The sequence below is a fragment of the Crassostrea angulata genome, chromosome 7 (assembly GCF_025612915.1).
Source record: "Crassostrea angulata isolate pt1a10 chromosome 7, ASM2561291v2, whole genome shotgun sequence".
Classification (NCBI taxonomy): domain Eukaryota; kingdom Metazoa; phylum Mollusca; class Bivalvia; order Ostreida; family Ostreidae; genus Magallana; species Magallana angulata.
Window position 1 is genome coordinate 807,410 of NC_069117.1, and position 20,011 is coordinate 827,420.

Below are 20,011 nucleotides of genomic sequence, written 5' to 3' on the forward strand. Positions count from 1 at the left end.
TTTCATTTTAAACTTTTGGATAAACACTAGGTATATGTGTAAGGAATAAATGAAATTCTAACAAGTTAATTCCGGAAAATGCTTCTCCATTCACTCCCGTGGGTTTGTAAACGTTCAGAAACGGCTTCAAAGGCATAACTTAATTTTTCTCTTATCAAAAAAGTATGCAAGGTTAATAAATTTTCACAAAAAGACAATAATAAGGAAAATCCATTACATTTAAACAATGAAAACGGGTAAGGTGACATGAGGTATAACCATGAATCTGCACTTAGACCGTGCAAGTCAATGAAAAATACATCTACAAAATGTCTACATATGTTTATTCATGAATAAATTCGCAGAAGAATAAAAAGACATTTATAAAATGTCAGGCAGTTGGAATTTGGAAGACCATCAGTATGTATGGTAGTACACGATAATTCATGCTGCTTTGGTATTGAGTTCATCCAAAATAAGATGCCATTGGTTTGTTTCCTTTGGAATGTTTTCTTTTAAAATCTCACAAAATATAAATCTGATTTTTGCAGGAAAAAGTGTCTAAGAAGTGGTGAATTCAATTTTCTGTGGAATAATCTGTTTGGCTGTTTGCAGGGTAAGCCCCTGGGCGGTGGACACAGAGGTCGGTGAAGCCTGTGTTAAGATCAGCTGATTGGAGCCCGAGGTAGACACTGACCCTAACTTGGCCATTATAAAGTTCTGATTAGTCCCCACGGAGGAGGGGGTAGAGGCAGCCACTAGGGTGGCCCCCGTGGATGAGCTGATGATGGTGGGGAGGGTCATTGTTGCCTGTGACGAGGGCACCGTTAGCTGATTAGTGGGTGAGGCCACCACCTGCACAGGTGTGATAGGGGGTGACAGAGGGGAAGACATCTGATGGTTATAGTTCGAGGGTGGGTTGATCCTCTTCTGTTTTTGTCTACGGTTACAAAACCAGACTCTCACAACCTCTTTCTCCATACTGAGCTGGTCAGCCACAGAAGTAATTTCTTCCGAGGAAGGTTTGGGGTTTTGCTGGAAACTTTTCTCTAGAGCGACTCTGATATTGGTCTCTATGCTGGTCCTCTTCTTTCTTCTCCTGGCCACGGACTCTGGGGACAAACTGTTCCCATTACCCCCAGGGCTGCCCCCTACCGTAGTGTTCAGATTGGCACACATTGTGTCGGCATCTTTCAGCCATTTCTGCAGCAATGGTTTGAGCTTGCACATATTCTTAAAGCTCAGGTTCAAAGCTTCAAACCTTGAGATGGTGGTTTGACTGAAATCATTGCCATACAGTTTTCCCATGGCTAATCCTACATCTCCTTGGGTAAAACCTGAAAGTAAGCAGTAAAAGATGAAAAAATACCATGGTATTTGTACAAAGTATACATATTAAACTTATTCAGGTCAAAGAAAAAATATTCAAAGAAGAGTACCTAGTTCTATTCTCCTTCTTTTGAAAGTTTTTGCAAACTGTTCAAGTTCTTCAAGGTCTATATTTTCTTCCTTCAAAACAAGAAATAAGCATCCATAAAAACTGAATGTAAAATAGTTGTGTAAGCCCTGTCTTGGATTCAATGTAAATAATGTAAAATATTACTATAAACATTTACTACAAGAGGTTATAGTTAAGGCGTCTTTGTTTGAAACTTACCGGAGGAATTTCATCCACGATTCCTGATGAGGACAGCTCTTCCGGCGATGACTTGACAGCAACGTTTGTGGTAGGGGCGTTGGGGAGAACAATTTGAGACGAGTTGGATATCTTGGTCATAGTGTTCTGAACTTTGATGGGTGTCACTGTCGGGATTTGATTTGGTTGAGAAGCAGCGACTTGTATCTAAAAGTAAAACAAAACATATACTTAAACTGAAACCTGAACATTCATATAAACTGAAGAAATCCCAACTTAGATAATCTCACTAAAATTAAATCATAGTCTGACCCAATTTAACATCTTTCCCTTTGACCCTGACCTCTAAATCAACCAAATCAGGAATCAGGAATGTCCATGTTTAGAGATAGAGGATTTTCTACAATTTTTCTATTTTTTTTAACAGCAAATCCTGTTTGATAATTGGTACAATTTCAATGAGCTTTTCCACTTTAGAGATGTAATGTATGACTCACCTGAAGAGGTTGTGTAGAAGCGTTTTGAAGTTGCTGAAGTTGTTGCAGCACAGCAGCGGCAGCTGGTTGTTGTTGTTGCTGTACTTGCTGCTGTTGTTGTTGCTGCTGCTGCTGTTGCTGAACTTGTTGTGTTAGTGATGCAAGTGTGGCAGCAGTTAAAACAGGGATTCCCTGAAAAATTGTCAGAAACAGAAAAATAAATTCATTTAATCTTTCAGAGAGAGAGAGAGAGAGAGAGAGATATATATAAATAATAAATCGCATATCATGATATACTCTAATAAATGTACCCATTCTGGAAATAATCCTCTTTTGTTTCCAATGCACGATTTAAACGAAACAAGATCAAATTCATTAAGGTTCATCATCAAATCAAATTTGGCCTCAATAATAACAGTCTCTAAATATAGGAAGTCTAAAAACAATCATACTTAATTTCAGTGGGCTTTGCTGTGTACTTTTATACAATCATGTAAACAAATGAGAGTTATTCCAACTATCAGAGGGTAAATGAACCTTAAATCACACTGGGCATAAACACTCGACTCAATGAACAGCTATATGCTGATATTTTTCAACAAAATAACCATTTAAAATTGTGAATGCTAGAATTAAAGAGACCTGCCCTCACCTGGTTTTGAATCAGAAGTGGCTGTAGTCCTGTGGTAAGCTGGGTGGGGTTGAGGAACACTATCTGCTGTGTCCCCTGTAGAGCCCCCGCCAGTCCCTGGAGGGTGGTGGTGGCCAGGGGGCTGGTCTGGATCTGGGTCGGCTGGGGGGTGGCACTACTGATTGGGGCCTGCTGAGTGACGACTGTGGTCGTGTTGGCCGAGGAACTCAAGGAAGTGACCTGCTGCTGAATCTGTTACATGAAAGTATAAACAGTTGTTGAAAATGAAAAAGAAAGATGCTTATTCAATTCATGGTATTGTGAAGGGAAATAAATAAACATTTGCTGAATCAGTTGAGGTAGAGTAGAAGGAGAGTAGAAACCGTAGCACTGAAACAACCAATAATACTTCTATCATATAAGCACAAGTCCTTTTTCATATACAACATCATTCTTGACAATGTGGATGAGTGACTAATTACGTACCTGTTGCAGTTGGAGCTGTTGTTGCTGTTGCGTCAGCTGCTGAGTTAGTTGCTGGAGCTGTTGTAGGTCTGCTATCTGTATGCTAGCTGTAGGGAGGGCTGCTGATACCGGGATCTACCGGGAAATAAACACAATTCATTAAATAAACCTTCCTCCCTAACACTAATTATCTACTGTGGAATCATTTTTATTTGTGGGGGTCATTGTTCATAGGTTGCCAAAATTTTCTTGGTTTATGTGAACGTAATTTCATTGGTAGCAAGTTCTATTTCATAAATAAATATTAAACGAATGTTTGTATATATGTTCGTGGGGATGCAAAAACGTGGGCAAGGGTTACCACAAAAGCCATGAACATTGGTCCCCACAAACAATGATGATTCCACATAATATGGCTAAATTCTTCTGCCTTTTATTATTATTTCTAATTGATGTATCATTTGTGTGTATCATGTCTAAACTTCAAAAAACCAATTTCATGTCATAGAAGATGTCTCAAAGTTTCATTATTGACATTATATGACAGCAACAGTGAAAATATTCTTTGAAAAATTAATTGCATTCAAACAAAGGATGGGGTTCATACCACTGCTGGCTGGCCATAAGGATTCTGAATCAGGAACCCGGTCTGTGCTCCAGCGGTTGCCAGGGGAAACTGCTGGGCCAGCAGCGCAGACTGGAGTTGCTGCTGCAAGGTTGCTGCATTTGTCTGAAACAGGTCAACAAGATGGCTGCTGATTGTATTGTAAAAACAAACTTCACGAAAATTCCATTATGTATGTGTATACTTAAATTAATGTTTAATTCTATCATAATGTGATTTTATGGAAACCTCAACATCAAAGACTCTAAACATGTTGTATCTGTAGCTATGGGTTGATAAGTTTAGATCAACATAACTATTGTATCTTTGTAAGTTGACTACCAGTATATACACAGTTTACCACTAGACTGGGTAATTATATCTATGTACTGTTTGACTATATAGACAGTTTACCAGTGGGTTGGCTGCCTTATTACAATGTTATATGTATAGACAGTTTACCAGTGGGTTGGCTGCTTTATAACTATGTTATATCAATAGACAGTTTACCAGTGGATTGGCTGCCTTATAACTATGTTATATCTGTAGACAGTTTACCAGTGGGTTGGCTGCCTTATTACTATGTTATATCTAGACAGTTTACCAGTGGGTTGGCTGCCCTGTGACTATGTTATATCCATAGACAGTTTACCAGTGGGTTGGCTGCCTTATAACTATGTTATATCTATAGACAGTTTACCAGTGGGATGGCTGCCTTGTTACTATGTTATATCTATAGACAGTTTACCAGTGGGTTGGCTGCCTTATTACTATGTTATATCTAGACAGTTTACCAGTGGGTTGGCTGCCTTATTACTATGTTATATCTATAGACAGTTTACCAGTGGGTTGGCTGCCCTGTGACTATGTTATATCTATGGACAGTTTACCAGTGGGTTGGCTGCCTTATAACTATGTTATATCTATAGACAGTTTACCAGTGGGATGGCTGCCTTCTTACTATGTTATATCTATAGACAGTTTACCAGTGGGTTGGCTGCCTTATTATTATGTTATATCTATAGACAGTTTACCAGTGGGTTGGCTGCCCTGTGACTATGTTATATCCATAGACAGTTTACCAGTGGGTTGGCTGCCTTATTACTATGTTATATGTATAGACAGTTTACAGTGGGTTGGCTGCCTTATAACTATGTTATATCTATAGACAGTTTACCAGTGGGTTGGCTGCCTTATAACTATGTTATATCTATAGACAGTTTACCAGTGGGTTGGCTGCTTTATAACTATGTTATATCTATAGACAGTTTACCAGTGGGTTGGCTGCTTTTTAATTATGTTATATCTATTGACAGTTTACCAGTGGATTGGCTGCCTTATAACTCTGTTATATGTATAGACAGTTTACCAGTGGATTGGCTGCCTTATAACTATGTTATATGTATAGACAGTTTACCAGTGGGTTGGCTGCCTTATATATATGTTATATCTATAGACAGTTTACCAGTGGGATGGCTGCCTTGTGACTATGTTATGTTTATAGACAGTTTACCAGTGGATTGGCTGCCTTATAACTAATTTATATCTATAGACAGTTTACCAGTGGGTTGGCTGCCTTATAACTATGTTATATCTGTAGACAGTTTACCAGTGGGTTGGCTGCCTTATAACTATGTTAAATCTATAGACAGTTTACCAGTGGGATGGCTGCCCTGTGACTATGTTATAATCCATAGACAGTTTACTAGTGGGTTGGCTACCTAATTACTATGATATATCTATTGACAGTTTACCAGTGGGTTGGCTGCCTAATTACTATGATATATATACGGACAGTTTACCAGTGGGTTGGCTGCCTTGTGACTATGTTTTATCTATAGACAGTTTACCAATGGGTTGGCTGCCTTATAACTATGTTATATCAATAGACAGTTTACCAGTGGGTTGGCTGCCTAATTACTATGATATATCTTTTGACAGTTTACCAGTGGGTTGGCTGCCCTGTGACTATGTTATATCCATAGACAGTTTACCAGTGGGTTGGCTGCCTTATTACTATGTTATATGTATAGACAGTTTACAGTGGGTTGGCTGCCTTATAACTATGTTATATGTATAGACAGTTTACCAGTGGGTTGGCTGCCTTATAACTATGTTATATCTATAGACAGTTTACCAGTGGGTTGGCTGCCTTATAACTATGTTATATCTATAGACAGTTTACCAGTGGGTTGGCTGCTTTTTAATTATGTTATATCTATTGACAGTTTACCAGTGGATTGGCTGCCTTATAACTCTGTTATATGTATAGACAGTTTACCAGTGGATTGGCTGCCTTATAACTATGTTATATGTATAGACAGTTTACCAGTGGGTTGGCTGCCTTCTATATATGTTATATCTATAGACAGTTTACCAGTGGGATGGCTGCCTTGTGACTATGTTATATCTATAGACAGTTTACCAGTGGATTGGCTGCCTTATAACTATGTTATATCTATAGACAGTTTACCAGTGGGTTGGCTGCCTTATAACTATGTTATATCTGTAGACAGTTTACCAGTGGGTTGGCTGCCTTATAACTATGTTAAATCTATAGACAGTTTACCAGTGGGATGGCTGCCCTGTGACTATGTTATAATCCATAGACAGTTTACTAGTGGGTTGGCTACCTAATTACTATGATATATCTATTGACAGTTTACCAGTGGGTTGGCTGCCTAATTACTATGATATATATATTGACAGTTTACCAGTGGGTTGGCTGCCTTGTGACTATGTTTTATCTATAGAAAGTTTACCAGTGGATTGGCTGCCTTGTGACTATGTTATATCTATAGACAGTTTACCAATGGGTTGGCTGCCTTATAACTATGTTATATCAATAGACAGTTTACCAGTGGGTTGGCTGCCTAATTACTATGATATATCTTTTGACAGTTTACCAGTGGGTTGGCTGCCTAATTACTATGATATATATATTGACAGTTTACCAGTGGGTTGGCTGCCTTGTGACTATGTTTTATCTATAGAAAGTTTACCAGTGGGATGGCTGCCTTGTGACTATGTTATGTTTATAGACAGTTTACCAGTGGTTTGGCTGCCTTATAACTATGTTATTTCTATAGACAGTTTACCAGTGGGTTGGCTGCCTTGTGACTTTGTTATATCTATTGACAGTTTACTAGTGGGTTGGCTACCTTGTGACTATATTATATCTATAGACAGTTTACCAGTGGATTGGCTGCCTTGTGACTATGTTATATCTATAGACAGTTTACCAATGGGTTGGCTGCCTTATAACTATGTTATATCCATAGACAGCTTACCAGTGGGTTGGCTGCCTAATTACAATGATATATCTATTGACAGTTTACCAGTGGGTTGGCTGCCTAATTACTATGATATATATATTGACAGTTTACCAGTGGGTTGGCTGCCTTGTGACTTTGTTATATCTATTGACAGTTTACCAGTGGGTTGGCTGCCTTGTGACTATGTTATATCTATAGACAGTTTACCAGTGGGTTGGCTGCCTTGTGACTATGTTATATCTATTGACAGTTTACCAGTGGGTTGGCTGCCTTATAACTATGTTAAATCTATAGACAGTTTACCAGTGGGTTGGCTGCCTTGTGATTTTGTTATATCTATTGACAGTTTACCAGTGGGTTGGCTGCCTTGTGACTATGTTATATCTATTGACAGTTTACCAGTGGGTTGGCTGCCTTGTGACTATGTTATATCTATAGACAGTTTACCAGTGGGTTGGCTGCCTTATAACTATGTTAAATCTATAGACAGTTTGCCAGTGGGATGGCTGCCCTGTGACTATGTTATAATCCATAGACAGTTTACCAGTGGGTTGGCTGCCTAATTACTATGATATATCTATTGACAGTTTACCAGTGGGTTGGCTGCCTAATTACTATGATATATATATATTGACAGTTTACCAGTGGGTTGGCAGTTTGTGACTTTGATATATCTATTGACAGTTTACCAGTGGATTGGCTGCCTTGTGACTATGTTATATCTATAGACAGTTTGCCAGTGAGTTGGCTGCCTTATAACTATGTTATATCTATAGACAGCTTACCATTGGGTTGGCTGCCTTATAACTATGTTATATCTATAGACAGTTTACCAGTGGGTTGGCTGCCTTGTTACTATGTTATATCTATAGACAGTTTACCAGTGGGTTGGCTGCCTTGTGACTTTTTTATATATATAGACCGTTTACCAGTGGGTTGGCTGCCTTGTGACTATGTTATATCTATAGACAGTATACCGGTGGGTTGGCTGCCTTGTGACTTTTTTATATTTATAGACATTTAGGCAGTGGGTTGGCTGCCTTGTGACTATGTTATATCTATAGACAGTATACCAGTGGGTTGGCTGCCTTGTGACTTTTTTATATCTATAGTCATTTAAGCAGTGGGTTGGCTGCCTTGTTACTATGTTATATCTATAGACAGTTTAACAGTGGGTTGGCTGCCTTATAATTATGTTATATCTATAGACAGTATACCAGTGGGTTGGCTGCCTTGTGACTATGTTATGTTTATAGACAGTTTACCAGTGGGTTGGCTGCCTTGTTACTATGTTTTATATAGACAGTTTACCAGTGGTTTGGCTGCTTTATAACTATGTTATATGTATAGACAGTTTACCAGTGGGTTGGCTGCCTTGTGACTATGTTATATCTATAGACAGTTTACCAGTGGTTTGGCTGCCTTATAACTATGTTATTTCTATAGACAGTTTACCAGTGGGTTGGCTGCCTTGTGACTATGTTATATCTATAGACAGTTTAACAGTGGGTTGGCTGCCTTGTGACTATGTTATATCTATAGACAGTTTGCCAGTGGTTTGGCTGCCTTGTGACTATGTTATATCTATTGACAGTTTACCAGTGGGTTGGCTGCCTTATAACTATGTTAAATCTATAGACAGTTTACCAGTGGGTTGGCTGCCTTGTGATTTTGTTATATCTATTGACAGTTTACCAGTGGGTTGGCTGCCTTGTGACTATGTTATATCTATAGACAGTTTACCAGTGGGTTGGCTGCCTTATAACTATGTTAAATCTATAGACAGTTTACCAGTGGGATGGCTGCCCTGTGACTATGTTATAATCCATAGACAGTTTACCAGTGGGTTGGCTGCCTAATTACTATGATATATCTATTGACAGTTTACCAGTGGGTTGGCTGCCTAATTATTATGATATATATATATTGACAGTTTACCAGTGGGTTGGCAGTTTGTGACTTTGATATATCTATTGACAGTTTACCAGTGGATTGGCTGCCTTGTGACTATGTTATATCTATAGACAGTTTGCCAGTGAGTTGGCTGCCTTATAACTATGTTATATCTATAGACAGCTTACCATTGGGTTGGCTGCCTTATTACTATGTTATATCTATAGAAAGTTTACCAGTGGATTGGCTGCCTTCTGACTATGTTATATCTATAGACAGTTTGCCAGTGAGTTGGCTGCCTTATAACTATGTTATATCTATAGACAGCTTACCATTGGGTTGGCTGCCTTATAACTATGTTATATCTATAGACAGTTTACCAGTGGGTTGGCTGCCTTGTTACTATGATATATCTATAGACAGTTTACCAGTGGGTTGGCTGCCTTGTGACTATGTTATATATATAGACAGTTTACCAGTGTTTTGGCTGCCTTGTGACTATGTTATATCTATAGACAGTATACCGGTGGGTTGGCTGCCTTGTGACTTTTTTATATTTATAGACATTTAGGCAGTGGGTTGGCTGCCTTGTGACTATGTTATATCTATAGACAGTATACCAGTGGGTTGGCTGCCTTGTGACTTTTTTATATCTATAGTCATTTAAGCAGTGGGTTGGCTGCCTTGTTACTATGTTATATCTATAGACAGTTTAACAGTGGGTTGGCTGCCTTATAATTATGTTATATCTATAGACAGTATACCAGTGGGTTGGCTGCCTTGTGACTTTTTTATATTTATAGACATTTAGGCAGTGGGTTGGCTGCCTTGTGACTATGTTATATCTATAGACAGTATACCAGTGGGTTGGCTGCCTTGTGACTTTTTTATATCTATAGTCATTTAAGCAGTGGGTTGGCTGCCTTGTTACTATGTTATATCTATAGACAGTTTACCAGTGGGTTGGCTGCCTTATAATTATGTTATATCTATAGACAGTATACCAGTGGGTTGGCTGCCTTGTGACTATGTTATGTTTATAGACAGTTTACCAGTGGGTTGGCTGCCTTGTTACTATGTTATATCTATAGACAGTTTACCAGTGGTTTGGCTGCTTTATAACTATGTTATATGTATAGACAGTTTACCAGTGGGTTGGCTGCCTTGTGACTATGTTATATCTATTGACAGTTTACCAGTGGTTTGGCTGCCTTATAACTATGTTATTTCTATAGACAGTTTACCAGTGGGTTGGCTGCCTTGTGACTATGTTATATCTATAGACAGTTTACCAGTGGGTTGGCTGCCTTGTGACTATGTTATATCTATAGACAGTTTGCCAGTGGTTTGGCTGCCTTATAACTATGTTATTTCTATAGACAGTTTACCAGTGGATTGGCTGCCTTGTGACTATGTTATATCTATAGACAGTTTACCAGTGGGTTGGCTGCCTTGTGACTATGTTATATCTATAGAAGTTTACCAGTGGGTTGGCTGCCTTATAACTATGTTATATCTATAGACAGTTTACCAGTGGGTTGGCTGCCTTATAACTCTGTTATATGTATAGACAGTTTACCAGTGGGTTGGCTGCCTTATAACTATGTTATATCTATAGACAGTTTAACAGTGGGTTGGCTGCCTTGTGACTATGTTATATCTATAGACAGTTTACCAGTGGGTTGGCTGCTTTAGAGTCTGTTTGTCCATTGTTGGTTACTGCCACTGCATCTGTGCCAGTTTCACTATTCATCTTGATGCCTAAAATTGTACAAAAGGAATAAACTGAACACGCTAGATCACAACGTGGACTCCATGCAGATGTTTTTAGTATTTCACCATTGTAACATAAATTGTGATGGTAAAATTACATGAGAAAACATTTAGAATGACTGTTCATGAATTACGTCAATAAAAACATGATTTTACCTTAAGTTGTTTTGCCTAATAAAACATGCCTTAAGTTTCTAGATAAAAAATAAATGCCTTTGGTGTCTAAATAAAGATCCCCTGATAACTGGAATATCCGGCATTAAATCCATTTCACCCAGATCATTAACACGAATCAAATACATCTTAACCTGACAGACAATTTGGAACATTCAATATTATAGGGGTGTCAACAAGTGCATGATCTTATGAACCAGTTGTCCATTTTCATTTCATCTTTTTTATTAGATCATATTGACCTTTCATGAGTTAAGTGACTCTTTTGTCATCTTTAAATGAATTCTTCAATTCTTTAGATGTTGTATGAAATTCACAATGTGGAGTTCAAACCACAATAACCATCAAATCCAACTACATCACTCTGTCACTCTGATCTCTTCCTTTTGTTTGCAGATATATTATCTGTAATTTCATTATCTTTTCAGAGAGTCCTTAAAGTGTACCTTTGACTTCTGTCTTGAAATAAGAATAATGGATTAGTTTTAAAAATCACATTTTGGACATTCTGTGTGTTATTTTTAGTCTTTGCAATTCAGGATTTTTTTCCAGAATTGGGGGGAGTCTTTCAGATTACAAAAATCTTTAAACCTGTTTATCATTTAACTAAATTAACTTGAATATTCATAGCCAAAATGACTTTCCTTAGCAAAACTCAGCAGCTCCTCACAATAAAGTCAGAAATGAACAGATGTGCGATATGGTTTAGTGAGTCTTATAGATCAATACATCAGAATGCAATGAAATATCTGTATGTACACACTACAGACAGACAGACAGACGGACAAGAGGACAGACAGGAGGTCAACAGTAGTTTTACTGTAGCCAACAGTTTAAATGATCACTGATCTTCACCAAACAATTCATCAATGCGTTCTCCCATTAAATGTTAAAAGGGGGATAACTCTTCATACATCTCTCAGTGCATTTATTCACTGAAGGGTAGAAAACAAATTGTACTTCACACTGTATATAATGGGTTAAGTGAAACTCATTTAGATGAACTTGTGAATTAGTTTTATATGAACATTGTTTGAAACAATTATAAAGAAATAAATTGTAGCGTAAACAATATGCCCTGAAACATCTTCAAATAAACCCAAAAAAATCTAATCTACAAATTTAAGAGGTAGCTTTTGTGCATTTGCAGTAAATAACCTTCCTTTCAAGACACTGTCTTTCTTTGAACAGTGATAAACACTGGTGGTCAGTGACTGCCCAAAATAATCTTGAACGACTGCCTCTCTCATAAAGCCTGCCTGCACACTGTGGGCTCTGGCACGGTGCATGGTGCAGCCTGGCTCCCACTTCATCTAGGCAACAAACGCACTGACCAAAACAAAGAACTGACAACCACATCCAAATATAACATCTCAATTTGCCTATTAACATCTTTATAACAATTCTGCTTGTACACCTTTCATTTGTGTATGGATATGTGTTCGGTTCAAACCGCAGTCTTTAATACAGTTTCACGACAGTTCGCTACCAGTTGTAACAGAAACGAGACAGGTAAAATCGCATACGAACAGGTGTATTCATTGACTTATAGTCAGGCTGATTTATATAAAGCGCAGCCAATAAAAAATTCAGAAAACTTAAACAAAAAAGATCCGAGATGATTCTTAAAGTTTAGCCCTCGGCGAAATTCCGATCCATTTTTCTTCAAATCATTTTGTAACAAGGTACGCATTGTTGCGGAATGACACGCGTAATTATTATGCATAAGCAATGACCATATATAATGACCAATTATTCATCGCGGCGTCTAAAAACGTCAAGATACGTTTGTGTACGAATCATTAAAATGGATGTTAATGCTAAATTATTCATTCTGCATACAAAGCGTACTGATTTGCAAACTCGAAAACGTGAGAAAAAAAATTGAATTCTTGATTTTCTTCAACATATTAGAGTAAATACGTTTCCGCAAAATAAAAAATGTATGGAAAAATTACTTTCGGATTAGAGTTTGAAATAAAAATAAAATATCAATCAGTTTTCACTTGAAAAGAATTTGTTAACGTAGTATATTTACGTCTACAAAATTTAATAAGAATGTATAAGTGAATACAGATACGCTTTGGTCCCCATTTTTAGATGTAAAAATTTTTAATTTGATTCCGATTGTTAACTTGATTCATTATTTTGTAGTAGATAAGATTCATTTTCAATCCATTAATTTTTTTTTATTTTTGGCACACAATATATTTTTTTTGGCACTCATTAGCAATAGATAATGTTGAAAATTATACCATTTTTGCATTCTAAAAATTAAACATTCAACTACCGAATTTGTCCTTTTAGAAACATACGACGTAAATTCAAAAAAGCAAAATATGTCTTGATTACATATTTGATCAAGATGAAATGTTTGTTCAAATCTGCGCTATTTATTAGATGGAAGAATAAACATTGATACGATGGTGGAATTACATGATTGGGATATCATTTTCATAAACAAATGGCATTTAAAATAACGAAGAATTTTTGTGTAATTTCAGCCTCTTCATAACCAAAGCAAACTGTTCATTTTAGAGGGCCAGCTGAGACCTTATCAAGTTTAGTCTTTAAAAATGAGTATAGAGGGATTATACTCATAATCTAATATTCATCAAATTTATTTATTTGCTTGCTCATCAATTTGGCCTAAAAAAAAAAAAAAAACAAATGAGTTAGATTTACATAATAAAAAAATGATATTCATGTACAGATGTACGATTCAGTTGTAAAATATAGTCCAGATTGAACTACTGCTGTTTTATACTATGCAATTATTCACTACAAATTTAAATTTTGCTATTTGAATTGCTTCGATTTTTAGCATTAACTACTTACTACTTATTTCATGTATCAAGAACATTATCATAGACATTTGTGTGATGGAGTTACTATAGTATATCATGTTCCATTATGAAGGCTCTTTTTTCGTCCCTTCTTACATTGATCTATGTCGTTAAACACCTAATTAAATCAAAACCCTAAAGCCTGCAGGGTTGATTTTTCAATATATACTGGGACTTTCCATTAGAAACATTTATTTTTTTACCAGATTGTCATCCTTACTAGTATATATATAGTTAAAAAAAAACGTTAAGTCAGTAATAGCCAATGCTAAGTTAGAATTGCCTTAGAGAAAATCCCCAGTGAAATTAGTTTTTGCATCATAAAAAGAATGATTGAAAAGATTATGAATTAGAATATCAACAGTTGATACATTACTTCTGAGTATATACAGGACCAGGCATAAGCTGGAGATTCTCCTCTGTATTTGCATTTATTACGTTTTATACCAAACAATTCCTAACACCCCTTAGAGCCGATATATACTGATGGGGTAACATTTCTCAGTAGCTATTCGATCAGCTAATAGAAATTAAACCTGCTGATCTTCATCACAAATCACAAATACAGCAACTCTACAACTAATCTAAATTGTGTCAATTTTCTCCATCATTTGAAAAATTAGCACTTAAAACATTTTGGCAAATTTTCATAATATCAATGAACTAAATTATTGTCAATGAATAATCTCATTGAATGAACAGCTGGTCAAATATTTATTGGAAATTAACTTATCAAAGTTTATTCAATGGAGTGCTGGGTATAATCATTAGAATTCGTGGTGGCTCAATTTTTGTGGTATATTTGTGGGAAGCCCTAGTCCCTCATGAGTTACATCCCAAAAACAAAGTTTGAAAGTGTCTGTTTTCTTACTGAAACTAAAAACCTACGCATCCACGAAATAACATCTCCACGAATAAACAAAAAACCGACAATCCACAAATTTGGCCACTACAAATTTAAATGATTCCATAGTTAACAATAAACATTGTCATAGCTCAAAAAGATAAACTTTCTTCCTTTGCAAAATGAGTGCCAAAAACTTTTGTTATCACAGCAAAAGGAAATTTCATCACCGAGTCGTGTACGTGATATTTGACAATATAACTTTTTGGAATCTCATGAACAAAATTAAGTTACAATATGGCTTGAGAGTCAACAAATTAACCATCAGATCTACCTCAAATTTTAAGATTTATTTGTCTACTATAAAATATTACTAACTAAACAAAAAGTCCATTTATTTTGCCTTTTAAAATTAGGTATTTCTATCATTTTATCTAAAGCTCTTCTTTTCCAGGAGGTCAATACGTGCTAAAAATGGCCACATATATCGAGACCTCTTAATATTATTTTGCAGAATGTCTTCTTTATCAAATACAATTTTTAATTCATTTAATCAAGTAGAGTGAAAGAAAATAATCCTTCAATATCAATGATCATAAGAGGTTATTTTAGAGAAAAAATTGAAATGACTAAGAATGTATAGCATTGATAGATAAAACAAAAAATTATAAAAACCTACACTAAATCTGCCTCAATGACAAACCCCATCTCCCATATTACAGATTATCAACAACTATACACATCATTTTATTTTCAAATCTTTGTGACCTGTAGAAACATTCTAAAGAATTGTCAATTCATAATTTAGATCTAAAGAATCATTGATAATATCAGGCAATATTTGTTACAGCCGATTGTTACCAAAATATTTCTACAGAAAATACTGAAAATTAATATTCATTTTATTATAATCCAAATCAAATTAAAATAACATCTATACTTACTGAATAATTTCCTTCTCATGCCTTGCAGAAAATCAAAATTATCCCATTAATTCCTTCTTTTTTCTCTCAGATGAAATTTTGCAAACACCCCCACAAACAATGGAAAGAAGTTGTTAGGAATAAAAAAGAAACTCAAAGGTTGATACAATGATCGAGAGTCATCTGATGGAGAGTTAGGCATGCTAATGAATTTTGGGCCGGGAAAACATTGTCCTTCGTCCCACACTATACATTCATGTCATTTACATAAATGAATAATAATGCAATCGTAAACTATAGAGCCGTGTCACAACATGTACATATCTCTGCAGTCAATTCCTGGCGATAGCTGACTTATCTCAATAAAAATACCATCACTGTTAAAGGAATTTTTCCAGTGATTAAAATTCATGAAAAATTTAAATTTGATATGATGGGTATGAAACCCTTTAGAAATTTAAAAAAAAAATTCAAATATATAATTCTGAAGCTGACTCATTAATAATTTATTAGTTTAATTATAAGGTCCTTGATTTGTTAAATCAACTTCAGCTTTCATTCAGCAATTACTACAGCACTAAACTGATATGCTGAAGCAGTAAATAACTACCGGTATACACTAAATCACTAAACTCTTCACTTTCTCACCAATCTCAACTTAATTAGCAAAAAAGCAACCCCTATCCCCCCCCTTTCAATCTTTTTTTTAAGTTGTGTACTATTACTAGTACATTATATGTTAAACAATATTTCATCATTTTAATGGTAGTTTTTTAAATGTAGATTTCTGGACAAATCCTGAGTCTCTCTTTCTCTCTCTTCAATATTTTTTATTATTTCAAATTTATCATCAAAGAATTTTCTGGTAGCTTTCAATTCAGAACTGCATCCTATTTTTATCACTGCCCTAATTACCTTATACATGTTTTTAACAGAACTTGAGACTGTTGATTTAAATTATCATTCAAATCCGCCTCGCATCATATGAGTGCCGAATTACTGAAATCTAAATCCCAGCAGTGATATATTCTGCATCTTTTTGGACTCTCTCCTTTGTCGACTTTTTGACACTTGTTGAATACAATAAAACATAGCAGTCAAATGGTATTCATATCTGCTCACGATTTATGCAGAATTGTTTCATCTGCATATTATCTAATCTTGCTCCTGGTGTATATAGTGTCCTTGGTTCATTGTGCTGTCCCCAAACAATGCTAACATCTCCCGGTAACATACCACACACAAACGACAGACAGCTGCTACATGTGTTATATACTCCCATATAAACTATATAACAACCTTCTCTTTGTCAAATTAAATTTCAGAACTTCTCAAGGAACAAACATCTCCACACAATACTTGTCAATGACTTGATATGTACCATATCAAACCTAAAAAGCACCTATTGTATGTGTACATTACAAGTGATACATGACCATATGGTATGCATGCATGTGTATGTCAGAGAGTTGGTGCAAGTAATATTACTGAATCTTTTGTTTAAAATTTGTTTTGTTTTATTTTTAAATTGTCACAGATATGTGGTTGTGACAATGATACCCCTAATTGTTGTCATATTAACAGGAATAATTTTGACCATAAACTCATTAAATGACCTTGAACTTAACCAACATCTATAACTGACCTAGGCCCACATACCGGAAAAAGAAATGATGTGGTTCAAATATGTGAAAGAGTGCTTGAATCAATCTCAGAAAGATAGAAGACCAGACAAAACATGTTGGGTTTTTTTTCTAGCACTGACCTTCAGGGCACAACCCATTTAACCTTGTAACCCTAAGTTCAATGCAAAAGATTTTCTGCCCTTCCAGATGTATACTATATAATTGACTGTTTTACACCAACCAAGTACCACTCATGTAGTTCATTGATAAAACCTCAATAGAGAGGCTTCTATTTGTGTTCAAAATGTCACAAAATCCTGATAAATAAGTGAACTATTCATACATATACAATAACAATTTCATATTAACATGCTACTCAGAAAACCCACAATACCACAATCTGGGCATTAGCGTTCATTAGAAGATGCATGGTAATTGGGCTGTGGCCGCATTTAAATATCCTGCACCTGTATAACTAGAGAAATTCAGCCAAAACTTGAAGTCCTTTTTATGAATAATTGTGTTTTTGATATAAACTTGCTGTCTTGGACAGAATTAATGCAGATCCATGAATACAGTGCATTATAAATATTAATGAGGACTGACTGCGAATAATTTCACCCTATTACCCTGTGAATCCCCAGCTCCAGAATTCTAATTGATTTTTGTCAACAGATTTTTTAACTTAATTATTTCACAACAACACTAACTTTCATGCATTTTTTTTTTTCATAAGAAATTGGGGGTTCAATGATTTTTTCTGTCCTACTCCCATAAGACAAAAGATGTTGTGAATAGAAAATATAACTTCAAAAAATTTGTCATTAATATCAAGTGAACATTATGCATTACATGTACTTTGAGATAACAAATATTTTATTTATATATATATATTCAATGATCTCAATTAAACTGCCATGCAAGCAATGCATATTATTGTTCTTAATAATATTCCCTCCTGCTCAGTAGCTTGGGTGGAAACTTGAACCCTTTGCCTAGATGTGCAGCCCCCACTAGCCCAACCCTTGTTCTTTCATTCTTTTTTTAATTTTAAATGTTAGAATTAAAACTGATGTAGTTCTTCTGAATAATAACAAGACTTGACCTCTGTACATTCAATTTCTGTACGTGTTTCTTTGTGAACAATATACATAAATATTCACTCTTTTATAATTTTTCTCATTAAATTTTCCAAACACCGCCAGGAGGAAATCAGATTATTCTGTCAGAAACGTCATTTACATAATTGCTTATGTATCAAATTCACAAAAGGAACACAACACAGCGAGGACTGAGTGTTATGAATAATTCACCATCATCTGCAGGCCAGATCAGATTATGGAGCAGAGTTACGCCTGACATTCATGATCCCATAAACACAAACAAACACACAGACATAAGTTCCTGTTTACAGCATTCGCAGAACATATATAAGATGCGTCAGTGATAGTTAGAAAATTTCATTTTTGTCTAAAGGACTTTATATTCTGTAAAACTTGAATATGTTGAAATGAATACACATCATAATATGAATTCAAATGAATTTACATAATTCGAGAAAGAGCTGTTGAGGTAAAACATAAATGAATTAATGTTTGAATTTGATTTTTTTTTAATTTGGTGATTTTATTAGTAATTATTAACAATTTTGGTGGAATAATACATTGATATTTTTGCTATATTTAATTTCTACCTTGATTTCTACCACAAAAGCAAATGTTTATTCCTTTAATTTGATCGTGCAAAAATTTAAATAAATATCATTTAAAATCCCATTAACCACAGCTTGTAGACTTTGTATATGTATGTTCATGTCTGAGTTACTTGGATACAGCAATCCATTTCAATTTATTTTCAATGTATTCCTTTTTAAAAGATTTATTCAATTATTGAGCAAATTTCCCTTTTAAAAAATTATGTAAAATACCAGCGCTTTATATATTATTTTTCCTAGATAAGGTTACATGTATAAAAGATTGAGAACTTTATGAAAACGTATTAAAATGCAAATGTTGACACTTATTTTGGGGGAAAAGTTTTTCTTTAACATGTTTGACCATCAATAAGGCTTAGCCAACTTTTGCAACAGGCCGACATTACAAGATAAATATAGTTTCCTTATATTTCTAGAATTGGTTGCTTAATTAAAGCAGCCAAGGAGAATAAGGATTCCGTCATACAAAAACTAAAATAAAACTACTTTATATTCGTAATACATAGTTCCTTTAAAATAAAAGCAAAGCTTTAGTGATTTTTAAACTTTCAACTTGATTCAGATCATGTCTTAATTCGTATTAATTCCTATGTTCCTGCTTGACAAAAAGGACAAAGAAAGATAGATCGATAGATGAAAGCTCTAATGTAATGATACATACAGCGTTTCCAACTTCTAAACAATCTAATATACGACATTATAAATTTGAACGAAACAAATCAGATTACATTGATGACAAAAAAAAAAAAAAAAAAACTGAACTTTATTTATTTTACAACGATTGATAAACAAGTTCTACAACTTATATTAATATCTCTCGTTGGCACGGATGTTAGCGCGAGGGGGTCATTGGTGTGGGAAGAAGCCGGAGTACCCGGAGAGAACCCACGTGTCCAAGCGGGCGACCGCCAAACCCTATCACATACGACAAAATCAAGTATATAAAAGATATACTTGACAAATCAAGTATATAAAAGATATACTAATTCAGCGTGTGTAACACTTCAAGGGACCAATATTTAAAGGTCAAGAGTCTGCATGATACCCTGGGCAGGGATATAGCTGAAGTATTAAATAGATGTGTTAATTATTGGTATTGGGATGTACGTGGAGTAAATTTCCAAAACTTTAAACTCTAGAATCAGAAGTCCAC

At 35.3% G+C, this 20,011-nt stretch overlaps 1 protein-coding gene across 1 annotated transcript; it reads right to left on the bottom strand.

Annotated features, from left to right (window-relative positions):
* Positions 1 to 304: 304 nt before the first annotated feature.
* LOC128192558 (POU domain, class 2, transcription factor 3L-like) lies at positions 305 to 15,846 on the bottom strand. Its single transcript, XM_052865343.1, has 9 exons — positions 15,541 to 15,846; positions 10,635 to 10,720; positions 3,795 to 3,917; positions 3,209 to 3,322; positions 2,744 to 2,974; positions 2,113 to 2,283; positions 1,637 to 1,822; positions 1,419 to 1,488; positions 305 to 1,316 (listed from the first exon to the last, which is right to left on the bottom strand). Exons 1-9 carry the CDS (start codon positions 15,557 to 15,559, stop codon positions 541 to 543), a joined length of 1,776 nt encoding a protein of 591 aa, XP_052721303.1. The 5' UTR covers positions 15,560 to 15,846; the 3' UTR covers positions 305 to 540.
* Positions 15,847 to 20,011: the final 4,165 nt, after the last annotated feature.